At 42.9% G+C, this 21,761-nt stretch overlaps 4 protein-coding genes and 1 pseudogene across 4 annotated transcripts in view; 1 reads left to right on the top strand and 4 right to left on the bottom strand.

The window, feature by feature from the left end:
* LOC104935135 (V-set domain-containing T-cell activation inhibitor 1) overlaps positions 1-21,761 on the bottom strand; it is a 592,626-nt gene that overhangs the window by 197,889 nt on the left and 372,976 nt on the right. The window lies entirely within an intron of this gene.
* On the bottom strand, positions 1,217-7,570 carry ppm1ka (protein phosphatase, Mg2+/Mn2+ dependent 1Ka). Its single transcript, XM_027287603.1, has 9 exons — positions 7,466-7,570; positions 5,191-5,342; positions 4,905-5,081; positions 4,620-4,792; positions 4,430-4,530; positions 4,019-4,184; positions 3,011-3,155; positions 1,983-2,117; positions 1,217-1,773 (listed from the first exon to the last, which is right to left on the bottom strand). The coding sequence occupies exons 2-9, from the start codon at positions 5,299-5,301 to the stop codon at positions 1,642-1,644; spliced, it is 1,140 nt and encodes a 379-aa protein (XP_027143404.1). The 5' UTR covers positions 5,302-5,342; positions 7,466-7,570; the 3' UTR covers positions 1,217-1,641.
* On the bottom strand, positions 7,786-12,508 carry LOC104932262 (uncharacterized). Its single transcript, XM_027287608.1, has 9 exons — positions 12,421-12,508; positions 12,290-12,337; positions 11,519-11,724; positions 10,772-10,919; positions 10,566-10,689; positions 9,926-10,089; positions 9,569-9,716; positions 9,245-9,366; positions 7,786-9,152 (listed from the first exon to the last, which is right to left on the bottom strand). The coding sequence occupies exons 1-9, from the start codon at positions 12,449-12,451 to the stop codon at positions 9,109-9,111; spliced, it is 1,035 nt and encodes a 344-aa protein (XP_027143409.1). The 5' UTR covers positions 12,452-12,508; the 3' UTR covers positions 7,786-9,108.
* gprin3a (GPRIN family member 3a) lies at positions 13,937-16,220 on the bottom strand. The gene is made up of 2 exons (XM_027287575.1): positions 15,570-16,220; positions 13,937-15,420 (listed from the first exon to the last, which is right to left on the bottom strand). Exons 1-2 carry the CDS (start codon positions 16,147-16,149, stop codon positions 14,252-14,254), a joined length of 1,749 nt encoding a protein of 582 aa, XP_027143376.1. The 5' UTR covers positions 16,150-16,220; the 3' UTR covers positions 13,937-14,251.
* Positions 19,735-21,171, top strand: LOC113747578 (tripartite motif-containing protein 16-like; annotated as a pseudogene).

Below are 21,761 nucleotides of genomic sequence, written 5' to 3'. Positions count from 1 at the left end.
AAATAAAGCTGGTCGAGTACAGTACTTGAGTAAATGTACTGCTGAAATCACATCTAATTGTCGTAAGGGTCTTACTGCTTTGTGTTTATTGGCTCTGAGTGAAATCTTGGCAGCACCATGACGACCCAAACATATAAACAGACTTTTTCTTTCTATGGTGTGACAGTTTGTATATAACAAGCTCCATCTACTGGTGATGGTGATAACTACAACAGCACTGAGAGTTAAAAGTTCTGTTTGAAACATATTCAAGCTGATGTCACAAACACACACACGAAATCTGTCTCTTTACACAAATGTGTGTTTATTCAACCTTGCTGCCGTGTACGGACACACGCCAACAGTTATTGAGACATTTCGTGAAGGTCAGCACACACACACACAGTCCGTCACAAGGTTTTCTGGGTCAAGTTCTTGTGTCCATGTGTATTTTGTGTCACTGACGTCTGTGTGTGTGTGTGTGTGTGTGTGTGTGTGTCACGTGAAGGAATTCCAGAAATCTTAGTCTCTATAATTACCCAGAGCCAGTGAACGCCTCGTCACACACTGGGAGGGCAGGTGGTTCCTGTTACGCTATTGGACGTCAGAGAAGGAAAACCAGCTGTCAATCAAAGAAAAGTAATAGTTTAAAGTAACTGTACTAAAGTTATTTGAGGATGGGAATTTAAGAAAGACCCCAGAGCTGGTGATGTGAGGGGTTTGCAATCAGCAGTTAAAGAAACAAAGTGAAGTTTGACATGTGAAACTTTATTGTTGTACACAGAGTCTGTCTCCACAGGGAGGTCAAAGGTCAAAGATCAGAAAACAGATCAGAAAATATAAAAATACACTTATTTTTGTCGTCATACCCAACATACGACAGTTAACTGGATTAAAACAGTCAAATCTGAATAATTTCTTGTAACACAGACCGCCCATGTGTGATGTTATTGGTGATGACAACATGAAGTAATCACTACTTTTACCCGTCCATCACGGAGTTGAATAATGTGGACGTGAGATACAATCAGTCCAATTAAAGTTCAATTTTTCCGTTTCATTTCATATTTTAATCTGAATATATTGCACAGTAGACAGTCTGTTCTATAATTATACAAGTTAGTTTGGCTGAGCACAGAAATAAACAATAAAGACGCTGCAGTTATCAGCAGGTTTGATTTTGGTTTTAATTTCTTTATGAAGCATTTGTCATCTGTTGTGTTTCCATTGGTTCCACTTCAGCCCTTCCCCAAGTCAAATGTCTAACAAAATGTTCAATACCAGCGAACAATCCGTTCACGTCATCGTTGTATGTTACCTTACAGGTGCGAATGTATCGTAGTGTAATTGGCACTTTTGGTAACATGATAGAATTTCTGTTCAAATCCAGAATAAGCAAACACAGAGAGATGTGAAATGTGTAGACGCACACACAAAGTGCGAAGATTAACAAACACTGCAGCAAACCTCTCTGTATGTACAACATATTAATATACACTCTATATACACTGGGAAATTCTTACTGTGGATTCGAGGGGGTCGCAGGTTTCATCAGATGATTTCAGGGTGGTTTACAGTAAATTTGGTGTTTGAATATATTTGTTTCTTTGAACTCAAACTCATTTTGTTGACCGTTTTAGAGTACTGAAGTTTTGATGTCGTCTACGCCCATCTCCCACTTGAAGCGAAGTTCCTGCTCATGCTGTAGATGGCGGTAGAGCTCTGATGTTTTCCCCAGGCTCCGAAAGGGACGATGACGATGGTGGAGTTGTCCTCCGAGCCGTACTGCAACGCCTTAAAAACAGACATTATTCATTTATACGTTATTTTTCCCCCTCGACTTCTTGTGCTTACCAGAAACAGTCACATATCGTTTTGTCCGCCATGCTGTGTTAACCTGCTCAGCTTTGGTCGTTTTACTTTTGCTTCTAGTTTTATTTGAAAATTGATGAGATTCTCTGTTTCTGTATCTGACTTCCTATCAGCTCTGTAGTCTGTGGTACCTGCTGAGCAATGACATCAGCAGCCTCTGTGGGGTCTGGGCACTGTTTGATGACATCGCAGATCTCCTGGTCACTCAGCAGGAAGTTTATGCCGTCGGTGGTCAAAGCCAGGAAGGAGTCGTTGGCGTGCTGGACCTGCAGAGACAGAACGGGAGGTCAGGCTCTCCCGCGTTCGTGTTTCAGGCTCGTGTCTGGTTGGAAACTGTTTGTACATGTGGGACAAGTTCTGCCAGAAAGCTGCTGTTCGTGTCCCACGCTAAACGAAAAGGAAACGTTAAATGTAGGAACCAAAATAATAAGTAAACTAAGTCAGTTCATGCACCATTACCTCCGACCTAAATGCACTACAGTGCGTAACCTGAACTTCCTAAAGGCTTTGTCAAGTCCAGAATATTTTGACCAAATCTAGTGTTACGATCTAGAATGTTTCATTTAACCCTTCTTTAAAGACCAATGTGTAAAATGTAGCAACGTCGAGTGCTTCAGTTGTGGAATTGCAACTCCCTGATGTAATCCTCTCATGAAAAGAGAAATTACGCTGGCCAAGAAATTTACAAAAAGCCCTAAAAAGATAGTTTTCAGTTCGTCCATTCTAGGGCTCCTGTAGCCCTGTGAGCTGTGGTGTCTATGAAAGATTCAACAAAATCATAACAAATCTCATTTTTCACTTTAAATCCCTTAAAGTACATTATCTTTTAGACAATGGACCTGTAAGTAAAGAAAATATACAAATACGATTTGTAAAGAAAGAAAGGCATCGTTCTCAACACATTGCTGCAAAACAGACTTGTTGCCAAGATGAAAGTATGGCAACAGAACCAACTACTTAAACTTAAATATGACACTTAACCCACTTTGACCTTCTTCCCTATACACACACGTAGCTGACTTTAAAAGCATCTTAGTTGGATGAAAGTTGAGCCAAAAGTTTGCAGATGATTGAAATGTGTCCAACACAATGAACTTCATGAATCGAATAGCAGCAGAATAAAACCTGCGATACCAGATGGAGCTGCACCGGGACTCACGGTGAGTCGCTGTGTGTCGGGCTCAGCGATGACGCCGCTGGTTTTTAGGTGGAAGTCTCCGATGCTGCGAGTCATGGCGAGCCGTCCATTAACGTTAGCTTGACCAACACTGTTCCACGTCACAAAGCCACCGAACCTCTGGATCCTGAACACAAATACAGAAAACACACTGGTCCAGTTTAAAAGTGATAGCAGGTTTCATCTCCTGTTTACATCTCCAATACTTGTAGTGGGGTGATGCTTTTATTTTATTACCTTAAACACACACGAGTGACGTTTAAGGACAGTGTAATGTTTCTGTAGGTCAGCGACTTGGAAACTCAACACTGCAGCGCTAACATGTGTTTGGGTGATATCCAGAGTTAAACATAGCTTCCTTCTGCTGTTTCATAATACCAGATGCTTTGAGATAAATCTGTCATCCCACAGCTTTGCTCTCATTTCATCTACTGGATTAACTGGACCCAGTGTATGCAGGAGAGTCCTCGAGCAAGGCACTGACTCGCTGCCAGCCGTCATCAAGTCTATTTACAACCAGAATGACTGTTGGGAAACCTGAACCCAGCTGCTCCACTGACTTCCTTCAGTGCTGATCACTCTGGACAAGAACTACCTTTAGATTTTTGAGCAAATCTCAAGAATCTCAAGAAACTGTGTTCACAACTGAAGGAAACAATGGGTACCCATGCCGAGAAGTCCTCCAAGCTCCAAGTTCCACTGTTGACTATGCAATTCTCTACTCAGAAAAGGAAGACGAAAAAGCTCGGGAAACAGTTTAGAGTCTAAACTGTTTCCCGAGCTTTTTCTAAACTTTAGACTATACTTTCTTAAAGAGCTGTCCTCCTGTGCTTGTCTTTCTTGTTGCAATAAAACATCATATGATTGCACCACATTTTAACTTCCAATGTGTAAAGTCCCTGATGTAGGACTTTTTTTCTCCATCAGCTGGAACCTGTTTGCAAAACGTTGATCAGTAGAAACAGTGTCTGCTGTAGTGAAAAGGTGTACCGGTGTAGCTCGTCCTTGCGGTCAGGTGTGTGATCTTTGGTGAGCTTGTTGGCTTGTCCCTTCCTGCACACCATTGCCCGGCTATCACCGACGCTACCGACCACCAGCTCAACCCCATCACGTAGCATAGCAACCGTCGCCGTTGTGCCAGCTGTCAGGAAGGAAGCTGAGGAGGAAACGAGGGATGGATACTTGATAAGTGTGCAGTATTTCATACTTTCCAATGTCCAATGAAGTCCTGGATTTATTTCCATCACTTTCCCTGCTACAATGTTAAGATTTATTAGAAAGTAAGAACTAGAAACAACAGATATGAAGTCCAAATCTAGAGTGCGTTATGGGGGCATTCATGGTGAATTACAAGGCACTATTGGCGTGGTCTTCATTCTTCTGTGCTTGTGTATGACTCACCATTGTTGAAGTAGCTGAGATGTGTGTGTAGCGCCTTGTCGGCATCTAAAAAGGCTTTCTTTAAAACCTTCTCCAGATCATCGTCCTCCTCCAAAGCATCTCTGGACACAAAAACATTCAATAACTGAGTTCATGTTGTGTAACGAAGCGGTTATTTATGTTCTAGTAACAAATATTGAAATGTTCCAACCTGATATGCTTCTCCATGAAGGTGTAGCAGTAGTCAGCAGCGTGCGGGCCGCCGTGGCCATCAAACACGGCAAAGTAAAGAAGGTTGTCATGGATACGGGCGACACGGAGACGGTCCTCGTTTTGCTTCCTGAGACCCAAAATAGACGCACTGCCAACCCGGGACAGACTGACCTGAGAGAGAGGGTGAGGAGTACAATTCATCATCATTTCATCAGTTCATGATTTACCCACCCATGGAGCCAAATGCTCATCCATCCATCCATCCATCCATCCTTGTGGTTACCTGTGGAATGGGTTTTCCATATCTGATGCTGGAGGGCAGCAGCACTGGTTCTTCTATCCTGTTGTCCCAGATACCAAATGAGTCCCAGGTGATTGGCCGACCGCTGCCGTCACTGTCAAAGCGGACTGACCCGCTGGCCCGTCGTACACCCACCACCCCAAACAATGCCCCACGGACCTGCAGGGTGTTAATTCAGACAATGAGGCTAATGTTTTGTAATATGCTCTATGCGTATTTTGACGTTGTGATATGAATCACTGACAAAAAAAAACATATGTAGATTCACCTGCCCAGAAGCTGTGGAGGTTTCCGGCGAGGAGCGTGCGGTGAGGAAGGTTTGTCTTGCGATGGTGGAGCGACCACATCGGAGCAGACTGAGGAGCACTGTAGATGACATGACTATCTTTGACAGGAAACACCTGGCCAGGCAGCGGGTTTCTGAAATAACAAAATGCATTTGACTCGTGATTATTTTGATTAGCAATTAATCTGTTTGTAATGTGTCATCAGGTGAGCGGTGTCTCTGTCATCCGTACATCTGTTCTCACACTATGTAACTTTGGGCTCCGGGTCGGGAGAAGTACGTAACGCTTTACGGCACTAAGTCACACAGCAGCAACTATTTCACTGATTCTGGTGAAACTGGATCATATTTTATGGAGGAAATGTTTTCTGGTTTTCCCTCTGATGTCCTCCGGCTGCTCCGCCTCAACTCTCTGTGATTTACAGAGTTTATGATGGACAGTGAAGTAAACTGCTGACAGCTGTAGCTGCTGTTAGCTCAGTTTGATAGGCGGGCTGCCCGGATTGTGAGCTAACAGCACCGGGGGAGTGTTAGTGTTTGTACCACAGGACCACCATGAAGAAGAAGAGGAGGTTTTGTCATGCTAGAACAGGAGCTGGGTAAGGAGGCAATGTAACCGGGCTCAGCAGCCTCTCTGGACATAATGGCAGAGGAGAAGAGAGCGAAGAAGACGTTGACGGAGGAAGCTTTTAGTGGTTGGTGAGAGCTTGGTCTGTCTTTCAGCCTTTTATTTCTTATATTTATGTCTTGTGTTGTTGTTGAGTACAGCTGTCCATATTTACCACAGTGGGATTACACTCTGAAACTGGACTGCGCAGTGTTGCTTTGCAGGCAAAAGAAGATTTGCCATTAATCTTAGAGGACATTAACAACGATTATCTAATCTTCTTTCCATCCTCTCCTTTTGGTCACACCTCCTACTCCTAGTGTCAGGTATTTGTACTCCCCAAATAGCTCTCCACAGCTCCTGCTGTGTGTCGCCTCCTATCCATTACAAGTAGGACAGACACCGCAGGACCAGGCTCTAAAAAATACCATGTCTCACACTCATTTTAGAAAACTCAAACCTTTGAGTCGAGCACATCATGCTTTAATGAACTTATTTAAATCAGGCCAACTGAAAAAATGCATTATAATGGATAACTTTTATCTTTAGCCCATTACTCTGTGACACAGTTTCATTGCCAAACGTGCGTAAACTGCTTTACCAGAGTAAATAAAACAGCGTCAGGGATCGATATTACTCCACTAACTAACTCGTCATACATCTGGATTCAAACCCTCCAGCCCAGACACAAACGTCAGAGATGTTTCACTGCATAACCTTTGCAGGACAGTGTGTACACACTGAAACACACATGACCTACTTCTTGACAAAACACAACAATGCACATGCGGGTTTGAGTGCACAGCGGTTGCACGTACACGAGCTCAGGTTAACAACAAACCTTTAACCTTTAAAGACCCAAATCACTGAGAAACATCTCAGCTGAACTTGACTTTTGGCTCTGACAGCTTTTTTTTGCAGACCAACATGTGACATATAAAATGTGAAAATGCATCAGGACTCCTTGACTTTGGAACAATATTTATATATAACTCTTTTTACTGTTCTGATGTTTTTATTTATTTATTTTTTATTTCTCAGCTTTTAGAAATCAAATCATGTTTTTTATAGTTTAACTTTTTCTCTGTACTTTGTGGACATTGTTTTTAAAGCTGCTGTATTAATATAAAGTCATTATTATGATTATCATAATGTTATGTAATACTTCTGTTTACTCTGCAGAAATGCTATCAACTGACTGCATATATACACACATACAATACACTGATATTATACAATACTAATACATAGTAGATTCATGTCATGAATAGTAGACTTATATTTTATTTATATCTCTCCAGTTTTTTACTTTATTTCAGTTCTTTATCGTATCATATCTTCTTTGTGCTGTTATCGTTTCATAACTCATGCTCTTAATGCTGACCTGCTTGTCTCGTCCAAAACTTGTCATCTTACTGCTGACCGCACAAATTGACAAACCCTGATTGTATTGCATTGTTTTATAGATGTTTTGCATGTAAAATATAAAGAAAATAATACAATAAGAGTACTTAAGAACATTTTGTACAACTGTACATGTAAGACTGTTTAAACTGCTGTTTCTAGTTTCACTATAAATGCAATATTATAAAGATACTATAGAAAATTACCATGTAAGGTCACTGATCCTTAATTTAAAAACAAACTCACCTGATTTGTTGGTAATTTTCCCGCCGGTGCTGTTTCCGTGGCAACAGGTGTCTGGAGCTCCAAGCAGCTGCCTCGAGGCGTCAAGTCACCCTGAGGCTCTTTAAGCTGGTGGGCTCGACCCCGAAGGGATTTTAAACTGAACCAGAGCCATCCAATCATAATCTGAGAAGTCCCCGCGTCATTGCTGAACACGGTGGAGAGGGTGTGTTTGTTTTTGGCATCAAGCCAGATCAGGGAGAAGGAATGTGGAGTCTCTCTCTCCCACAGATAGAGGAACTGGGAATACTTTAGTTGTTTTTATGAAATGATGATCTCTTAGACTTTGATAACGGTTACGCTTACAAGTTAGGAAGTTCTGTGCTGGCCCAAGTAGGTTGCCACTGTCTGTTTAGGGCTACAGATTTCCATTTTCCTCTAGGAACTTCTGTCCAATAATGCATGCATCTTTTTATTCCATCATAATTTGGTTGGGTCTGATTGCTGGTACTTTTGGGAGTGAACAGGGGTCAGCATGGACACCCTGACTGGTTGGCGGCTACACAGGCCTGTACGAAACAAACACCTTTCTATCAGAACCAGCAGCTGTTCATCTGTTGGATTGAACCACATGGTTTGCGCCCTACGTTCATTGCTGAACCTTGGCCACCCATGAGCTTGTCACTGGTTCAGCAATTTTCCTTCCTTGGACCGTTTTGATCTGTACTGACCACTGCAGACCGGGAACACCCTACAAGACCTGCGGTTTTGGAGTTGATCTGACACAGTCGTCTAGCCATCACAGTGTAGTTCTTGTCAAAGCCACTAAAATCCTGATGCTAGTCTATTTTTCTGCTTCTAATACGACAACTCTGAGGACAAAATGCTCACTTGCTGCCACTGACAGGTGCCATGATAACAAGATAATCAGTGAGATTCACCTCACCTGTCAATGGTCATAATGTTATGGCTGAGTTAGTTGCGTAGCAGTAGCTGCTTTATCATTATTCAGATAAATTTCTGACTTTGATTAATGTGTTGGCTGTGTAAACGTTCAAAAGAGGCAGCTCTGTTCTGTTTACTGTGATCCTAGAGGCCCCTCTACAGACCAGCTGATAACACTGCACAGTAATATGTAACACTGACAGCTAGTGGTCGAAATGGACACTGCAGTCCAAATTCAAACTATTGGAGAGTCATCTCCACCCTCCTCCACAGGCTCAGAGGTCACACAGGCACTTATCCGGTCTCAGCAGATGTCCGTCCAGCATGATCCGGGTTCTGCTCGAGATTTCTGCCTCTTAAATTAAGTTTTTCCTTGCCACTGTCACCGAGTGTTATATGATAAGATCTGCTCTACATGGAAAGTGTCATGAGACAACTTCTATTATGATTTGGCTCTATAAATGTATAAATAAAAATGAATTGGATAGAAAATCGTGCACATATTCCCAACTTTTCCTCATAAATGCCATTTTACCTTGATAAATATGAAGATGCCTGTGGGTTTTGTGTTCATGCTTCATTTATTTTGTTGATCTTGCTCCAGTTGAAGGCTCTAGATGTTTGGTAAAACATGTAAAGACTGTTGGAGAGCAGGTTGGGTTTAACTGACCAATCAGACAGCAGGTGACTTGGACTGGAGTTGCAACGGCACCAAGGAAGATCTACGACGTGTTGTCAGTCTTCTTCTGGTCTTCATCGGGCCGAGCTAACATGAACATAATGAGAAATCTATGAGTTTACATGTGTATATTTGTACATTGGTGTATCTTTATATAAACAGTCTGTGTGCGTCAGTACATTTAACAGCAATCCAGCTCTCAAAAGACGCCCCATCTTTAATGTCCAGGTGGCGACATTTGTAGTTTCCCTCATCAGCTTTGGTTACTGCTGTCAGAGTCATGTTGCCTTCAGTATTATACCTGAAACACAGAGGAAAACAAACTGAGTCACACTCCCAATGCTAACAGCTTCATATGTTGTACATGTTGGAACTATGTCTTGATGAACAGCAGTTCATCCGTCCACCAAGTGCTGAAGACAGTTTTGGTTTTAGCGCCACCAGAACATGTGAAGAATATTCTAACGTGGACTACAGTTGAGTGAGGTTATAGAATGTTTTACCCGATCCTACGTCCGTTCTTGTAGAAGAAGGTTCTGAAGTTGGAGGTGATTTGCTTGGTGGTTTTGTCTCTATGTAAGCAGCGCAGCGTCACGTCCTCCCCCTCCAACACAGGAAGTGGTGGACTCTCCAGAATCACTGTCACAGCAACTGTGCAGAGGAAGACAGTTTGGCTAAACAACAGTGAGGTTGGATTTAATGAACTTTACTAGAAAGGTAGTTTGCTAACTCGGAGAGCTTTTTCCATCTTTGATATAACAGAATGATCAATCCTGAGAAGAAAATGGAAGAAAATGGCACCATATAAGAAAACAGAAAGAAGACTCCCTCACAATGAAGACTAAATAAATGGTGTGTACCAGTGGAGGTAATGTTGAGGGCGTTGCTCCTTTCCCCTGTTGAACTCTCACACCAGTACACCTTGTCCGACCAGGGATATTGAGAACGGGAGGTGGAGGACAGGCGGCGGCCTGAAGACACTTGATTGGGACATTCTGTGATATTCCCTGCCCACAAGTCAACCCTTGAAAAACAGAAGCATGATGTGTTGTGACAGGTCGGCCTGATGGATTAATCCTAATGACTTTGGTTAGTATCTGGTTTTAGTGGCGCCAACAGCAGGACAAAGGTGAAATATTTCAACATCACACTTGCTGACATCAACAAGATCGCAATGTGATCATAAAAGAGCAGCTAGCATGGCTGTACACTCTCTTCCAGCATTTTAATTACTTCTTCAGATTTTGGGAATATTTCCTAGTATCATATTTTAGATGATTATAGCATTTCAGTTGCAGGAATGAGGGTTTCTTATGCGATCCAGGTGTCCGTCCAACACGAGCCAGGTTCTGCTCGAGGTTTCTGCCTCTTAAAGGAAGTTTTTTTCCTTCCCACTGTCACCAGGCGCTTGCTCATAGTGGGAATATTTGGATCTCTGTGAATCATACTACAAAGAGTGCAAGCTAAACCTGCTCTACGTGGAGTAAGTAAAAGGCCAACCTCATCATCTTCCACTGGGAGTTATCGTTGGGCAGCTGGCAGCTCACAGTGAAGTTCTCACCATTGAAGAACTGTCTCCTGTTGTGGCTGGTCACCTCCATGGAGGCTCTCGGAGAAGACGTGTCTGTGTTAAGGATGATGAAGGTCATAAATGGATATCATATCATTAAAACATAAATATGTTAAATCAGTCAATTTTTGCTGACCTGCCACCCAGATTAAACTGTGCCAATTATGAACATAAACATCAGGTGAGCTTCCGTCAATGCCACAGGTGTAAACACCCGGATGCTCATGGGTAACAGGGCCCAGCACATAGGAGATACGCTTATTTGCTCGATGACTCACCAGGACCTTTGAGAGGAAAGTAGGTTGGATAATTATGGCAAAAAATGTATTCACATCTGGTCTTCACAGCCCGCCGAATTTTCAGTATCACCTAGTAAGAAGCATGGCATGTCTTTGGATCTCTCCACATTAAGGGGGGTCAACTTGGAGTGTTTGTTTATCCGAGAGCAGTCATGTAAAGCAAAGATTAAACCGCTCTAACATAAGCTGCAAATGTTAAAACTAATCTACGACTTCAAGAAATGTGTCCAGAAAAGAGACCGATTGATTCTGAGGCCAAGGTTTCTTTGCTGTATGGAAGCCGGTCCTGATTGTGTCAGTCAGCTCTGACGTGATCTTTAGTTCTGAAGTTTACACTCCAGCAATCCCAGCAATGTCCGCCAAAAGCCATTTCTGGCAGAAAGACTGAAAACAACTTCTTTCATGTGTGATTTCAGCTGAACAAATTAATGGTTTCCAGTTACAAATGTGAAGCTGCTTTTGTTTAATCTATCTGAAATCAAGGACCCATTGTTTCAAAAATACTGAGGTAAGTTTGAGAAACTTCTACAGTCATGAGAACTGAGGAACCTGAATATCTTCGTCTAAATATTAATGCCCCAAACCTTCTTGGTTCCCTGTCCATCACCCATCTTGGTCCAAAGCAGTTGCAGGTCCAGCTTGTCGGTCATGTTGTTTTTGTCAGAGTGTGCAGTACAGTTGATCTCTGTAGTGTCGCCCACATTGAGGTACCAAGCTGGAGAAACACTCATTCTTGTTCCCACGACTGCAGAGAAGTTGGAGGTGCTGATGGTGGCCCGACGGTGGACATCTGATCGCAGAAAGAAAAGAAAGCACACTGTGTTACCAGGTTATTAGGTACAACTCTCTAAAGGGCTGCTAGACCTTCTTTGACCTTCAGAGCAGCATCAGTTCATCTGGACATGGAGTCTACAACATGCTGGATGCTTGTTTATGCAGGGCATTCATTAATTGTCTGTCTGTCTTTAATAACTTAATTATTGTTTCACTTATTCATGAAATACATGAATTACTGTGAGAACTTTCAGACAAGTGTTTGTCCATTTGAGCTGTTGTTGTCAAGCATCAGTGTGACCCAGCTGGGCCCTTGTTGCTCCACTTCACCCAGCTGTGCATGCCAACAAGGGCGTATGGATAAACTGCTCAATTTTAGGATGTCTTTCAATACCATGTTATTTTGTAAAAATAATACATTTTGTGCACACATAAAATTTGCTTCTTTTAGCCACCAAATGTGAACTAAGTTTGCATCTTAAGTTCTGATTTTTTTTTAACAAACTTTTATGAATATTTATATTTTGTAGATAACATAAAAAACGTTGATGAAAAAACAGATTTTGTTGACTCATACTCACTGTGAGAGGAAGATCCTGCGTTCACAAAGTACAAGAGAACACACAACACTGAAAACAGAGTAATGGAGTAAAAAGATGAGCGTGCAGCTGTTCAAAGTATTTTGTTATAAATGATGCAATCACTCACGTACAGAGAAGCCCAAAGACTGAAGAGTGTTTCATCTTGATGAAGTCTACCTTCAGTCACACTGATGAATATATCATCAAACCGAACCAGTCAGGAGGTTTTTTAAGGGAAACTCTTGATCACAGGTCACGTGGCTTCCCTCCCAGCCTTCTGATTGGTTGGTTAGTTTGGCTAAAGGTGAATCATTATTGATTACTTTTCACCTCATTGTATCTAACTTACTATCAGTGACAAATAAAGAAAGCCTGAAACACTAAAAACAGTCTTGCAGCTGTTACTCTATGCGTATATACTGTTAGAGTTAGATATGAAGAACAATAACTATGTGGAAATAGCCAAACTTCTGACTGATTGCTTGTTTAAACTAGTTGGAAACTGCCTGCAGTATGTTCAAATAAAGTTCTGAGTGCAGAGTATTTTGACTGTTGGACAAATATAACAGGGGCTCCTTAGAGGCAGAAGGTTAACATCCTTCAGACCATTACACTACATATCACTGGGTCGAAGAGCAACACTGCTAAACAAGGTGACAAACAATGTGCCAAAGAAACGGGCAAACGTTTATTTAACATTAGTGACTAATTAATGATGTTAAAGTGTATTTCTGTACTATGTGTGTGTTTTACTTTCCAGCAAAGTTCAGTGGCTCCTTAAAAACAACAAAAAGTTTTGTTGATTAAACTCAACTTGGAAGAGAGAAGCTTCAACAATTTATACATCTGTGTTCCTCATCAGATTTGTAAAGCTACATGCGTGCATGTTTTTCATTTAGAAACACCTTTCTTAACTGAAAAAACAACTAATTAGTTTTTCGTCCTCAGATCTACAAAACAAAAAGAAACCTTCAAATCACTAACAAAAACACACCTTTTTAAAATTGCTTTTAATGTTTAATGTCTAATGTGTTTTTAGTGTACTGTCTTATATTATTTTTGATAATTTAATGTCTCTGTAAAGTGTCTTTGAGTACCCTGAAAAGCGCTTTCAAATAAAATGTATTATTATTATTATTAAACCAAGATTGGGTTGTACCAGTTATTCATACTTTTACATAATTCACCTGATTACAAGTCAGTGTAGCAGCAGTTATTTTATGAGAGAAACGTTGAATGAATGTGCCAGTGTGCGCTGCTCAGTGAATCTTAGACTGAATAAAACATGGCAGTGAGACTCTGTTGTTAACACGAGCGTGACTTTAATATTTCTGAATAATTCAGTGAAGTAACTCAGTCCTCCATCAACAACATGAATCCACTAAAAGCTCACATGTCGTCGACGACCTGAAGGAAACAAAGTCATGAAGACAAAATATGATGTGTGCTCTAAATACATTCTCCAGTGCTGCTGATTACAACGTGGCACCAAACAAACCAAAAGTGTACATCAATAAAGTGTGTCGACGCCGTCAGGAGAATCTTAATACTGCATTCATTAATGTCTACTGACAGAGATGTAGTGAAGGAAAGGAAAGGAAAGGAAAGGAAAGGAAAGGAAAGGAAAGGAAAGGAAAGGAAAGGAAAGGAAAGGAAAGGACACACACACATTGTTTGAGTGGCTTGTGTAACGTTTCTTGTTTGAAATATTTACCACCAGTGAGAGCAGAGAGCTGCCGTCCTGTGCACTTAAACTCTCAGACTCTGGAGTATTACCGACTCTCTCACTGCGTCTCTGCTGTGTCACATGGAAACTCTACTGTATAGCGAATACATGCTCATCTGCTGCTGACAGCGCTCCACATTTGATCGTGTCAGACTCTTAAAAACACAAAGAATGAACTAAAAATCAGCCCATATAAGTGTCTGTCATCTGCATACAGTTGTGTTTTTAAGTCTGGACTAGTCTGCCACAGCAGGCGCCTTCCTGCAGCAACCCAGAATGCCTCCTCGCATCTTCTTCCTCTTCTTCATCTTCCACCCTCTGAGGCTGCTGTTGGAGCAGATGGACTTCCTCAGAGTGGTGATGTGTTTCTCCTGCTCCCGAATCTTTGACTCCAGGTGGGTCTGGATCGCCGAGCCAAGGCACTCCAGGTCCACCGAGGCGCCGTATACCTCCCACGTCATCCCTTGTTTGTCCCACGCCACCTCCTGTGGTTTCACCAGCTCTTTTCTTTCCTCGTCCTCTTCGTTTGGTTCCCTCGCTACTTTGTTATCCCCTTTCTCCTCCTCTTCCTCCTCAGCTTCCCACGTGCCCTCAGCACTTACGCTTCTGTCTTGGTTTTGTCCGAGTCGTAGCTCTGACATGAGGGCAGGGCTCTGCTGGAAGCTGTATGTACGCAGACAGGTGGGGAGGGAACCAGCCTGGTCAGTCACAACAGAGGGAAGCATTGATTGGCTGCGCAGCTCGATGTCGATCTTGCACATGTGCTGGAAAGGCGACTGGCTGGACGGGACCATCGGTGAGGTCAAACTACCTGACCGAGAGGACGTGGGAGCTCCCCTCTGTAGGCTGGAGCTGGTGGAAGCCGAGCATTCGACCACCTCCACCTCAACTTGGATACCCACCTCTCTCCGTTCCCCACCCCACAGATCGAGCCCCTTACTGGGGTCAGTCATCGTCGCTGCCTCCCTTACTGTCTTGGCGCTCTCTTTCTGTTTACCACTCTTCTGCTTCTTCTTCTCTTCCTTCCCACTCTCCACACCCGTTGCTTTTGACGATGGTATGCTGTTACCAGCGGTGATGACATTTGCGTCTCCCGGGTGACTTGGTTCGCTCAGTGGGGTGTCTTGCGACCACCTTGCGTTGTCTGTCACATCTACCCCTCGCACAGTCCCCTGGGATACCACCGGTCCTCCTACAGCTGGTACTTCAGTCTCCGGCAAATGTTCTTCCTCGTCAGCTGTGCCTGTTTTTGGCAAAGCCTTAGTGACAGAATCAAAGGTGAGACCCCGAGTAAGGGCTGTTCTGCTGGGGTTAGTGTCCACAGGCTCTGGTGTGGATCCTCCCCTCACTGTCAAGGCAACAGTGGTTCTGGTTTTGGGGCTGGAGTCAGCCAGAGGGCCAGAACCTGCAAATAGGAAACAAATATTAGAAATAGACTCACTTATTCTGCTTATTTTATATTTTTTGTAATTCTCGTGATGTCTTTAACCACTACTCTTATGCCCAGTTTGGGGCTGTTCTAATTAACTTTTTTAATTCTGTAAATGTTATTACCTGGAGCTGAACCAGGACTCCTCTGGACTCCCCTGTTTGCTGCAGCTGGACCAGAACCAAGACTTTTACCAGGACCAGACCCAGGACTCCTTATTGTCGAACTTGTTCTAGGAGAGAGTGCCAACGAGGAAGACAAAGCTGAGAGAGCTGATGACTTTGAGGTAGACTGGACTGGTCTAGGTTTTGAAGAATCTGAACCAGCTTTAGAATCTGGACTGGGTTTAACACAGGGGATTGTAGTCTTGATGTTGTCATCTTTGGACCCATACAGACCAGTTCGAGAAGATGACGGGGAGACAGATCCAACACGACCTAACTTAGAGCCAGAGGTCACCAGAGACAGTTTAGAAGTCGAACGGGTTGGACGAGGTTTAGACTTGGAACGGACATCAGAATTAGAGCCGAGATCCAACTCAGAGCCTGGTTTTAAACTTGTATTGAAACTGGCTTTAGAGTCTGAAGGTTCCAGGTTTGACTCCATCCCACATTTAGAACCCACAAGAGTCTTCAAATCTGGACTGGTTTGGCTTGCTTTGATTTCAGTTGTAGTTTTAATATCAAGACAGTCTCTGGAACCCATCCCAGACTTACAATTGGGGCTGACTTTGGAATCGGACCCAGTTTTGGAGTCTAAGCTGTCCTTTGATCCCCAACTGGTATTGAAAGCAGAACCACTTTTAGAATCTAGGCTATCATTAGACCCCATGGCAGCTTTAGAGTTGGAACTGACTTTCTCAGAGGCAGTTTTTGAATCCAGACTGTCCTTTGTCACCGTCGTAGCTTTAGAATTTGAACTGGATTTGAATCCAGAACCAATGCTTGAATCTTTACTATCAAGATTGTCCATGGACCCGGATGCATGACTGTTTCTGGTCCCAAAAGTTTTTCTCTGTGTGGATGTGGGACTTAGAGAACTGGATTGAGGGGTCTTGGTACTGAGCAGTGTCATTTCAGTCCTCTGATTTAGCAATTTTGAACTTTCTGAGTCGTGTCCAGTCCGCTCATTTGAATTTGTGTTTGCTGGGTCTGATGATTTTTGGATTTTGGTTGAGATCCTTGGGGTCCGATTTGCCGGTTTTGGACTGATAACGTTTGAATTTTCTTTCTGATTCTGAAACCTCGGACTCACAGGAAGGTGAAGCGTTTTTGGTGACTGTGTCTCGAGGCAAATTTCTTTCCCGTCATCTTCTTTCCTGTTCGTTTCCATTTTTAGGATAACTGCTATTTTATTTGTTCTCTTTGTTTTCAGTTGGGTTGTCGCTGCAATGTGTGGTTTTGGGTTTGAGGCACTTGCAGATTCTGCTCTCTGTACTTGTATTTTCACTCTTTCGTTCGTTCTGGGGCTCCCGACGTTCATTGTTTGTTCCACACGTTGGGGTTTTGGACTTGCCACCGTCTTGCTATGCATGTGCATCTTGGGGCTGAGTGTTGGAGTGTGTTTTGTATTTGGGGAGTTCAGTTTCTGCTCACCTCTGCTGTTCACTGCTGACATTTTGCTTTTTTGCTGTGATGGATCATCTTTCTCCCTGGGTGACATCACAGAGGTTGTCAGGCTGCCTGCTGACTTGTCAGTTTCTGTAGTAGCCATTTTTGCCCCCAGTTTCCCAGCTCCTTTATTCCCATCATCCCTTTTGTTCCCTCCATGCAGTTTTGAGGTCTCTGCGGACGGGCGGGGGTTTCTTGGCGAAGAAAGATTGAGGCTGAGGTTGAAGTCAGGCTCTGCACACAAGTTGGTGTTGGGCCCTGGAATTGGGCTTTCCGATTGGACAACATCCTTCTCACACTGAGAAACATTTGGGGCAGTTTCCATGGTGATCGTTTCAGAATTTAGTTTGTATAATTTGGCAATCGAAGGTCAGCACCTGATTGGACAGATGGAGAAACAAATGATCAATGCATGTCAACAAGTCAATAATAATATCCTATTTATCAAACTGGTAAAATTGACTTGATTAATGCTAACATGCGCACAACAACAACCTGCTTAAACAATGAATACATTTATAAAAATCATGTTATGTACAAAATGTTTTCAACAATTTTGGGCAGCAGTAGCTCAGTTCATAGGCCTCTGTTTCTCAGCCTTTGATTTCACGAAGCTCTTGCTAATGAGATTTACTCTTGTCTGACGTCTTCTTCTCGTTCACTCTTTCTTTTTCTTCCTCCATCATCGTCCATAGAGGCCCAATCGCCCAGCTCCTGTTCAGGCATGACACCACTGTCCACTCCCCCCCGGTGATCTGAACACCTTTCTCTCCAGTTACCAGTTTACCTCTTTGGCACTGCCGGGGTGTCCTTGAGCAAGGTACTGAATCCCCAACTGCTCCCAGGATGCTGCTACGTGCCCCTACCCATCACTTCACATTTGCATGTCTACAAGCGTTTTTGGTGTGTGTGGTTGTATTTTGTGTTCATATAGGTAAAAGAATTTATCTATGTCTCATGGTAGTAATAGTAAAAATATTCTATTCTGTGATGTCAGTTATGACATGAAAGAAAATGTTGCACCTTTGAATATTTTCTGCTGGCTGCTAAATATCAACTCAATTTGTTTTTTCCTGCAGCTGTTTTCTGTCAAACAGACGAATCCTCTCGGGATCAGATTTGTCTTGCTTGCTTTTCCCCTGCTGTGCCCGATGCAGCCACAAAATGTCAGTAATCTGTCTTTTTACTGATCTGAATCAAGGGTATAACTATATACAGATAATATTGTAAAGCCCTTTGATACACGATTGTGATTTTGAGCTACACAAATTTACTGATTTGACTTAATGAACACATAAATAAAAAACAATAAAATCTTTCCAACAATCTATGGAAATAAAGTGATGACACTGCTGGTAATACTATTAATTACCAAAGACATGCTACATCATTATATCACAGGAAAGTTTTAGTCATTAAAGAAGAATTAATAATGGGAATGCAATAATAAAATCCAATAGGAAAAGTACAGTAACGTCTTTTTGGTACATGCCACAAATCAGCATTAACTCATTCCCCCCTTCCCTCAGTCTCTACATACCTATTCAAGGTCCACAGACACCAGCAACGGTCAACATGTTTGTGGTCCATGGTGGAAATGTTGTTGTCTGATGACTGCCTGCCAAGTTAGAGAAGAAAGCTTCGGCTGCTCTCTCGCTCTACCAGAGAATGCATTTATGAATAAATAAAAGAAGGAAGGAGGAGATCAACATCATCATGTGTTCCCTCCTTTTTTGTCAGTGGATTGCCAAAGTTATTAAAATTCATCCCGAGGGAGAAAAAAAACAACGTAACTGTATGTGTAACAGCGGCATCTAGTGGTTTAAAAATTGGTACTGCAGTCTATGTTCAAAATAATGGAAGGTCGTCTAGAACCCACCCTCCCCAACAAGATTGAAGCTCACGCCTTCAGTTTGTTTGCTGCTATGGCCGTATACGTTCCATATCTGGCAACCCGGAGCGTCGACATTGACAATGTGTGAGACCAGACCAGATCACACACAAAACACAAACAGACCGAATTTCCAAAGAAGAAACATACTGACTGTAGTGTTGTTGTCAAGGAACTTGTATTTCGGTTGAGCGTGTTTATTAATCTCTGATTTAATACAGTAAATATTTGACATGCTGTTCCTCTAAAAATGACTTTTAGTAATCTCACTGGTTGATGGTTGAGTAAATAACAAAGGTGATAAAATGGCATCTTGTGACTCGCCTGTGTTTAGAGTCCACAGCTCACCTTTTACAGGATTTCATCATTTAAGATAAGAAAGGTGAAAGTATTGCCTTTATTAGTGCTTGTTTGGCTGACTCTCACTGACTGGAGGCTTTACTTTGTATCTTTATTACAGCTTCAAATCATCCGTGTTTTATGGATCCATATGAATCCACAGATGAACAACAGAAGCAGCTGATCTGGTTCATCCGTGTCCTTCTGGATTCCCACTTACAACAAAAAACTTTAATGACTTTTGTTTCACGTCTGAAACTTTAAACGCTGCTTTGACTCAGGATGATATTCTGTTTGAATTTAACAACAATTTAAATATTTTATGAGTTTGATAACTGCTGATTGTCAGTTGACTGTTCAAAGTTCAGCTTCAGGGCGCCGCTCCTCTTCCCGGAATAATTCAGCTCTTGATAAGCCCTCCCTGACGAAGTGACACTCAGACAGTCGTCGACACTGAGAGGTGAAATGGCGCAGAAAGGAGTTCAACTGGACCGGGAAACTTTTTCTTGTTCGATCTGTCTGGATCTACTGAAGGATCCAGTGGCTACTCCCTGTGGACACAGTTACTGCATGAACTGTATTAAAATCCACTGGGATCAAGAGGATGTGAAGGGAATCCACAGCTGTCCTCAGTGTCGACAGATCTTCAAACCAAGGCCTGTCCTGCAGAGAAACACCATGTTAGCAGAGTTAGTGGAGGAACTGAAGAAGACTGGACTCCAAGCTGCTCCTGCTGATCACTGCTATGCTGGACCTGAAGATGTGGCCTGTGATGTCTGCACTGGGAGGAAGTTGAAAGCCTTCAAGTCCTGTCTGGTTTGTCTGGCTTCGTACTGTGAGCAACATCTCCAGCCTCACTATGAATCTCCGACTTTTAAAAAACACAAACTTGTTGAAGCCTCTGCTAAGCTTCAGGACACCATCTGCTCCCGTCATGACAAGGTGATGGAGATTTTCTGCCGCACTGATCAGCAGTGTATCTGTTATCTCTGCTCTGTGGATGAACATAAAGGCCACGACACAGTCCCAGCTGCAGCAGAAAGGACTGAGAGGCAGAGAGAGCTCGAGGTGAGTCGACTAAACATCCAGCAGAGAATCCAGGACAGAGAGAAAGATGTGAAGGAGCCCAACAGGAGGTGGAGGCTATCAATGGCTCTGCTGATAAAGCAGTGGAGGACAGTGAGAAGATCTTCACTGAGCTGATCCGTCTCATGGAGAAAAGAAGGTCTGATGTGAAGCAGCAGGTCGATCCCAGCAGAAAACTAAGTGAGTCGAGTCAAAGCTTCAGGAGAAGCTGGAGCAGGAGATCACTGAGCGGAAGAGGAAGACGCTGGCTGGAGAAGCTCTCACACACAGAGGACCACAACCAGTTTCTACACAACTACCCCTCACTGTCACGACTCAGCCAATCTACAGACTCATCCAGCATCAATATCCGCCTCTGAGGACTTTGAGGATGTGACAGCTGCTGTGTCAGAGCTCAGAGATAAACTACAGGACGTTCTGAGGGACCAAGACAAACATCTCACGACAGACACTGAAGTCCATGTTTCACTGTCAGGACCAGAACCAGAGCCCAAGACCAGAGCTGAGTTCTTAAAATATTCATGTGAACTCCACTGGATCCAAACACAGCAACGCACTGCTCTTATTATCTGAGGGGAACAGAAAAGTGACAAGAATGAAACAACATCAGCTTATTCGTCACCCAGACAGATTCAGGTATATTCTCAGGTTCTGAGTAGAGAGAGACTGACTGGACGTTGTTACTGGGAGGTGGAGTGGAGAGGAGATGGAGTTAATGTAGCAGTCACATACAAGAATATCAGCAGAGCAGGGAGATCAGATGAATGTAGATTTGGACACAATGACAAATCTTGGAGGTTAGAGTGTTTCACAAACATTTATAACTTTTATCACAACAAGTCCAAACTCCCGTCTCAGGTCCTCGGTCCTCCAGAGTTGGAGTGTACTCTGATCACAGTGCAGGTATTCTGTCCTTCTACAGCGTCTCTGAAACCATGACTCTCCTCCCACAGAGTCCAGACCACGTTCACTCAGCCTCTCTATGCTGGACTTTATTATCCTGGATCCTCTGCTGAGTTGTGTGAAGTAAATAGACAGAAGTCATTGAAGGGTTAAATCTGTGTTTCATGTCTTCAGCTTGTTTTGTTTCCATCATTGTTGCTGACAGCTGATTGTTGTGGCATTTCTTCACCTGTCAATCAAACACTGTGGGCGGTACTTTGCCCTCTTCTCATTGGTCGTTGTGTAAATGTTTGAGTTTCTTTAGGTGGAGCTCCTTCCTGTGTCTGTTCAGCCATGGAGGCTATCACTGCTCATGATGACTTTAGTTTGTCCTGAAATGTAAACGTCTATGTTCTCTAAATGTTGGCTGAACGTTTGTATTGATGATGTTTGTATGATGTTGTTTCTCTTCCACTGCATGAGTCTGAAGATATTCTGTTCTCAGACTT

Source organism: Larimichthys crocea, chromosome XIV (assembly GCF_000972845.2).
Source record: "Larimichthys crocea isolate SSNF chromosome XIV, L_crocea_2.0, whole genome shotgun sequence".
In the NCBI taxonomy this organism is placed as follows: domain Eukaryota; kingdom Metazoa; phylum Chordata; class Actinopteri; family Sciaenidae; genus Larimichthys; species Larimichthys crocea.
The sequence above is the reverse complement of the archived record's forward strand: the minus strand, read 5'-3'. Positions and strand labels throughout refer to the sequence as shown.

Coding starts and splice junctions, on each gene's coding strand:
- gprin3a (XM_027287575.1), bottom strand. CDS start 16,149: ATGGGTTCCAGAGACTGTCTTGATATTAAAACTACAACTGAAATCAAA. Junction 15,421..15,569: donor GAGTCCTGGTTCAGCTCCAG/GTAATAACATTT, acceptor TCCTATTTGCAG/GTTCTGGCCCTCTGGCTGAC.
- ppm1ka (XM_027287603.1), bottom strand. CDS start 5,301: ATGTCATCTACAGTGCTCCTCAGTCTGCTCCGATGTGGTCGCTCCACC. Junction 4,531..4,619: donor TTCATGGAGAAGCATATCAG/GTTGGAACATTT, acceptor TTTTGTGTCCAG/AGATGCTTTGGAGGAGGACG. Junction 2,118..3,010: donor CCGACACACAGCGACTCACC/GTGAGTCCCGGT, acceptor CTGTCTCTGCAG/GTCCAGCACGCCAACGACTC.
- LOC104932262 (XM_027287608.1), bottom strand. CDS start 12,451: ATGAAACACTCTTCAGTCTTTGGGCTTCTCT. Junction 10,090..10,565: donor TCCCAGTGGAAGATGATGAG/GTTGGCCTTTTA, acceptor CTGTTTTTCAAG/GGTTGACTTGTGGGCAGGGA. Junction 9,367..9,568: donor AAGAACGGACGTAGGATCGG/GTAAAACATTCT, acceptor TCTGTGTTTCAG/GTATAATACTGAAGGCAACA.